Source organism: Myzus persicae, unplaced genomic scaffold (genome assembly GCF_001856785.1).
Source record: "Myzus persicae strain clone G006 unplaced genomic scaffold, MPER_G0061.0, whole genome shotgun sequence".
NCBI lineage: Eukaryota > Metazoa > Arthropoda > Insecta > Hemiptera > Aphididae > Myzus > Myzus persicae.
In genome coordinates, this window is record NW_019101772.1 from 9937 (window position 1) to 16258 (window position 6322).

At 26.7% G+C, this 6322-nt stretch overlaps 1 protein-coding gene across 4 annotated transcripts; it reads right to left on the reverse strand.

The window, feature by feature from the left end:
- Positions 1-280: 280 nt before the first annotated feature.
- Positions 281-4786, reverse strand: LOC111030358 (serpin B6-like). 4 transcript variants are annotated; one of them, XM_022309795.1, is made up of 9 exons: positions 4657-4786; positions 4465-4555; positions 3789-3868; positions 3546-3725; positions 3056-3266; positions 1939-2147; positions 1680-1868; positions 1489-1627; positions 281-521 (listed from the first exon to the last, which is right to left on the reverse strand). In XM_022309795.1, the coding sequence occupies exons 2-9, from the start codon at positions 4472-4474 to the stop codon at positions 394-396; spliced, it is 1146 nt and encodes a 381-aa protein (XP_022165487.1). In that variant the 5' UTR covers positions 4475-4555; positions 4657-4786; the 3' UTR covers positions 281-393. The 4 variants fall into 4 exon arrangements, with proteins under 4 accessions (XP_022165487.1, XP_022165488.1, XP_022165490.1 ...); XM_022309796.1 differs by having other exon boundaries at positions 4465-4565; positions 4657-4761; XM_022309798.1 differs by having other exon boundaries at positions 4465-4565; positions 4647-4757.
- Positions 4787-6322: the final 1536 nt, after the last annotated feature.

Consider the following 6322-nt stretch of genomic DNA (forward strand, 5'->3'; position numbering starts at 1 on the left):
TTTATTTATCATTTTTAATTTAATCAAAAATCGTGAAATGCTTGTTTTAAAAGTTTTAAGCATGTTAAAAACAGTTTTAATCATCACGATTAAGACAGTTGAATAAAAGCAGAATGGAGGAATGCACACTAAACACCTCAACACGCACTACCTGAACATGTCACCTAACGTTGCTGAAGTTAAAAAAAATCAAAACACATACACATTAATACATTATTTTAATCTAAAAATACACAGAATACGTTAAATTAGATTTTGAAAAAAAGTAGTTAATGGTTTTAAAAAGATTAATTAATGCACATAAATACTCATCCGTTACTTAACAAAATAAATAAATAAAAAATATAATATATGATAATGTTTAAAATGATTAATGTTGTAAACAATATAAAATTAATCGATTTTGGTGATTCGACCTGCAAACATAATGGTATTACATTTAGTAGAAATAAAAAACATAAACGGATGATCAACAATAACATATTTAGATAATCTTGCACAGTGTGGTTGACATTGGAAAGCTATAACATTAAAAATGATATAATTAGCTTATGCATTTGTATTTACTTAATCCAGGTTGAAATTTATATTATTTAATAATATTATCGTAGGTCAAATTCATCATAAATTGTGTATTAAAAATGATTATAAAAATAATTAGTAGGAGTGCAGCCCATCTCTAAAGTACCAACTAAATTCACATTACTACCAGAAAGATGCTGATGTAGAAAATGGGAGATTTTTCACCGTCTCTAAAGGTGATGGCGGACAGATAAAACAATCATCATAAAATTTATTTATTGCTCATAGAATGTTCAAAATGACACCAAAACCGGAAAATTATAAAAAAATTGCTCTTCAAACAGAAACCAGTACAAAACGAAACGGTATTGAACCCTGATAAAAATCTTTCATAATCAACATCATTTTTATAGAAAGCAATAAATAGAATAACATTATTAAAAGTAAGGATTTAAAGCTATTATAAAAAATTCAAAACATGGACACATTATTTCAAATTAAAAACAAACGGAATGCACTTGTAACTATAAATCATAATTTCACTCACAAATCTGTTAATAAAATATAAAACATTTACTGTAAATGGTTCACAGTAATTAATTTGTTAACAAGCTATAGTAAATATTTAAAAGAACTTTAATAAAATGTTGAGCCAATTAATCAATTTTGGTCTCACTCAGCCTACAAATATTATGTTGTTTTATTTAGATGAATAAAAAAACATAAATGGATGATCAAAAACAAAATCAATATCAGATGATATTGCACACAATGAAGAAGTTTGAAACCTAATTATATTTAACATTATTTAAAATATATTCATAATTAAATTAGCATTACAGCCTATACAGTATACATATACTTAAATATTAATGATTAAGTGGGTACTGATTTACATACTTATAAAAACTATAACAATCATTAAATTCATGATATCTAAAGTAAGGTAATGAACTTTATTATTACTTGTAACTGCTGCAGCCTCAGTTCCATATTCATCTACATCAATATATGCCTTATGTAAAACACTACTCACATGGAGATCACGATCATCAACAATGTTAGAAAAGTTTGCCTCTTGTGTAAACATTGTAGGACATCCAAGCTAAAATATTATTTAAATCAACAAATATACATTTTTTTTTTCATGTACTTACAATGGATAATATTTCATTCAATTGTAGTGACTGTTCTATTTTGAAACGAGGTAATTTGACTGTAAGGTAATTCAGGGCCATTTTTTTTGAAATATCAAGTAATTTAAATTTTGAAAAAAAATTATCCTCCAGATTACTCAATCCATCTTTAGCATCGGGCAGTAAAATCGTCATTTTAAAATCACAGTTCTGAAAGGAAAAATACAAAATAATACGTTTTTCAAAGTTATAAATTTACATTTATAAGCAGTATTATCACATTATAAGGTAATTCAAGTGCGGAGAATTTTAGAATACTATCATAATAGTATTGAAAATCACATTCGAGATTCATCATTTTCACTGGAACTTTGTTGCTTGGAGTCACATAGAAAAATTCATCATAAACATGTCTAAATGGATGTGCCCAAGAGCTTTTAAAATGCACAGCATTTACCAATACTAAAGTAGTATCACAATTGATAGAGTCTGCAAAAAAAAATTGGAACAAAAATGACTCACATTCATTTCTTGTGAAATATTGAGAAGGGCTCAAATATTTAATGACAAACAGACCCGTGGGGGCGTTGCCCAATCACCCTCAACAAACTAATTTTTACATTAAATCACTAAAAAAAAATTGTTCTCGTTGACTAGTTATCATAACAACTTAAATAATTACAAACATAAAAAAAAGAATAATTAATGAGATTTAAATTAAAATATTTCAAACATAATCGAACTAAATTATTTATTAAAAATCTAAATCACAATTTCAAAGGAAACGTATTCCCAAGGACATCAAACAGTAAGTAAAATATAATTTTGTATAAAATGGTCAATACGGTCACAGTAACGGTACAAATACGAGTGTACGATACCCATTACAATGCAGGAGCCAGGAATACTATTCATTCAATCACGATAAGCTTTAAGATAGGTTTAATACAGCTATAGCGATAGTCCTATAATAGCTATCGCTTATCGAGAATTAACAAAAATTAGAAAAGAAATAATATTGTTCCAATCTATAAATAGAACGGTATAAATGTATAATATGTTATTCAATATTGATGGCCAATTGGTACGATATATGTACAATATTAGGTACACAAACACAATAAAATATTATTGTGAATTGTGACTTAATTGTTCGGTATGTTACCGTAAATAATAAATTGGTACATATCATAATATCATGTATGTAAAGTATTAGGTACACTTATATAATTGTGAATATAAGAATATAAAATAATGAAAACAATTCTGTAAACTGTACAAAATTACGGTATTGTTTATTTAATATTTTTTTTTGGGGGGGGGGGCTAAGCCCCATCTCCGCCCATGCTTACATTATTAATTACAAACATAACACCCATTATATGAGTTAATTATACCTTCGAGAAATACATCTTTGATTTTGTTATTGGTTTCTTTTAAAGCCCAATCATTTAAATATTGGCGCTGTTGTTCTGGATCATTTTTGAAATTCAATTTCTCCATAGAAGATTTTAAATATTTCATAGAGTTTTCCACAAAACTTTCTTTGACATTGAATGACTTATCGACAAACATTCCGGTTGCCAATTTCAGATTATCATTTTCACTCTAAAATAGTATTTAAGTACTTTTTATTTTTATAAGGTCATATAGTTACATTTTAATATTTAACAAATTATTTCTATACTGTTTTAAAAATATTTTATTTACAACATTATGATAAAAAAAAATAAATTACCATGAAAATTATATACCATTGCAATAAATGTCATAATTGTAAAATAGGCAAACAGTAATAGGTACAATTTATATTTGTATAGCATAAAAATATTAATACATAAACATAATGAGATACAATAAATGCAACATGCTGTATAATGAACTCACTGTTATGTCTTCCAATAATTGCTTATACGCTTCTAGTGAATAAGTAGTTTTGTTTAGATGTAAGGTGGCTACTATTTCATCAAATGTTTTCGAAGCTGCTCCAGAACTAGCCATAAACATAATCAAGTGAATACTGAACGGAGAATAGAAAATATTTCCTCTTTCAGTTTTTGCAACTTCCTATAGAATTATTATTTATTAGGTAAAAAATTATATTTATAATAAGAAAAATTAATTCTATACCCTGTACAAAGAAAACGAAAAGTCTTGATTTGCGCAGCGTAATGCTTCTAAATTTGTAGAGAGTGCCATCTTTTTTAAATCTGAAATAGGTAAAAACAGTGTATTAATTCACATATAACACTAAGCATTAGGTACATGAGCTGTATTTTAGCTATTCTACATCTACAATATACATTTATTACCAAATAAAGTATTATGGTTTCAAGATAATAATTTTATTTAACATTTATCTAATATTCGATAAATCAATATAATATTTAGACTAGGTACATAAAACTGTTAACTGATCAGATAGTATAATTTGTATTTAGATCATATTATCAAAGTTATTCTACAAGGTAGTCAACATTAAACAGTAAACATCATAGGTACATACGTTCGTTCAAAACATTATGATGAAAATGTTTTTGAATTCTAAAATTAATTATGAAATATGAAATGAACAGTTGATTTTCGAAAGTGGGAATTATGATAGGTATCATTTTTGTTTTGGTTAAAAATTTTGAAAATTCAATACATTTTTCAAAAATTGATCATATCCCAATCACAGTTAGTAGTTCAAATTTTTATAAAATTCTGAACACCATCAAAATTTGAATGTTGTTAAATTATAGTTGAAAAAAAAATGAGTGTAATTTTATAATATAATATTATTACGGTCTTGGAAAGTACTTACCGTCGCTCATAACGTTGTTGTTGATATCTCACGATTTCTGCGTATTTGGAAATGAAACTGTGCCAAATTCAATGAGATGATCACTAGTATACTAAAAGTTACTAAAAATTATTATAAATATATTCCAAATGTATATTGAAATTGGAAAACATTTAATTACATAATTTTTAATAAAAAATTACCGTTTTATACCTGTAAGTCAAAAATGTACAGCAGGTCTATAGGTCAATATCGTTCAACGGTGGGTAATACAGTATCAACAAATATTTTGTTTTATTTGAGCCATTAAATTTAACAACTGCGCATTACCACTAAAAAGCAAGAACGAAGATATTGCACGTAGAGATGACGTAAGCAGATTGTAGACCTCATAATTAAAAACGTGAGGTATGTAAAAATTACATTTTATACCGCAGAAAAAGTTAACTTATACTTATAATGCAAATCAAACATCAAAAAAAATAATTTAAACGACGCAAAGATTTAGTAATCAGAAAAAGGTAAAAACAATATTTTTCAATTAAAATCAGGAAAACAAAATACTGTTAGGCCACATCAAAATTAAGATCGAAAAATCTCATATCGACTTCAAACCCTGGTTTTTATCGTGAGTAGTAAAACATAAAATATCTATTATTGTTTGATCTCTTTGACATATGCTACTACCGTTCTACCTCCAGTTCAGATCTATATTAAGTTTTACATAAGCAAGGCCTTAACTTTTGCGGAGTTTCCATAAAACCATTACAGGTAAGAAAATAAGACTGGGGGGTACTATTTGTACTGTTTTATTGGGGTTAAAATACTATTTTTTACAATGAATATTTAAGAAATTAGAATACCAAGGATCAACTAAAAGTGGGAAATAAGTACTTAGAGATACAACTTTAAAATGTGCGGTTTATCTATGATTACCACACTTTTTTTTTTAAGACATATCGATAACTTAAACTATTTTTTACAATTTTTAAGGACAAAAGCGACAATATTATATAAGTGATATTATATTGTATTTAGTAAGCAAAAAAAAAAATGCGCACATATCTATTTAATAAATAATAATACCTAACGGAAACTTTGTAAGTATTTTTGTGCTCAGTCGTGTCGTATTTTAGATTCCTATTGTTTAGTTGCCAGTTGCGCCTTGGGCATGTCCTCAATCAGGCTGCGAAAAAAGTAAACTATGCTCAATCAGGTTGCAGCCTTTCCTTGCACTTATCGATTATATTATTCACTACAACCTAATAGTTATTCATCATTCACTATTCATGATAAATGCAATTGATTTTTTACAGGTGTTTGATATTTTTTTCTTATTATTATTTTCCCTAAATTATTGCATAAAATAAATAGTTCTGACTTTTCGAGGTTTAGAAATATTTAAATAAAAAAAAACCATTATGTCCACGAAAAATGTTGTCCTTAAATAAAATTGTAATACAGTAAAACCTGTGTAATATGGAAACAGTTGGGACCGGATATTTTTTCCATTTTAGACAGGTTTCCATTTAATGCAGGTTGTAAAAAAAAAAATTCACGATAGATCTTTATTAAATATAATTTATTATTTATTATTAATTCATTTATTTCATATATTTTACATAATATTATTTACTATTGCATTTTACTCCATTATTCATCCAATGTTTTTTGTTTTGTTACTTGACTTGCCATTTTCTTTTCTACTAAATTTTTCAAGTTGAGAATTGATTCAAGAAGTTCATTTTTATTATTTTGATCTAATGCGAACATTTCTAATCGTTTTATTTCATGGAGGGCGTTCTTATACGTTTTAATACCATTGCCGTGCAATGGTACATTATCTGTTTCGTCTTCGGAACTGGATTGTTCAACGTCT

Coding starts and splice junctions, on each gene's coding strand:
- LOC111030358 (XM_022309795.1), bottom strand. Junction 3,726..3,788: donor TTTCGTTTTCTTTGTACAGG/GTATAGAATTAA, acceptor ATAATTCTATAG/GAAGTTGCAAAAACTGAAAG. Junction 1,628..1,679: donor TGAATGAAATATTATCCATT/GTAAGTACATGA, acceptor ATAATATTTTAG/CTTGGATGTCCTACAATGTT.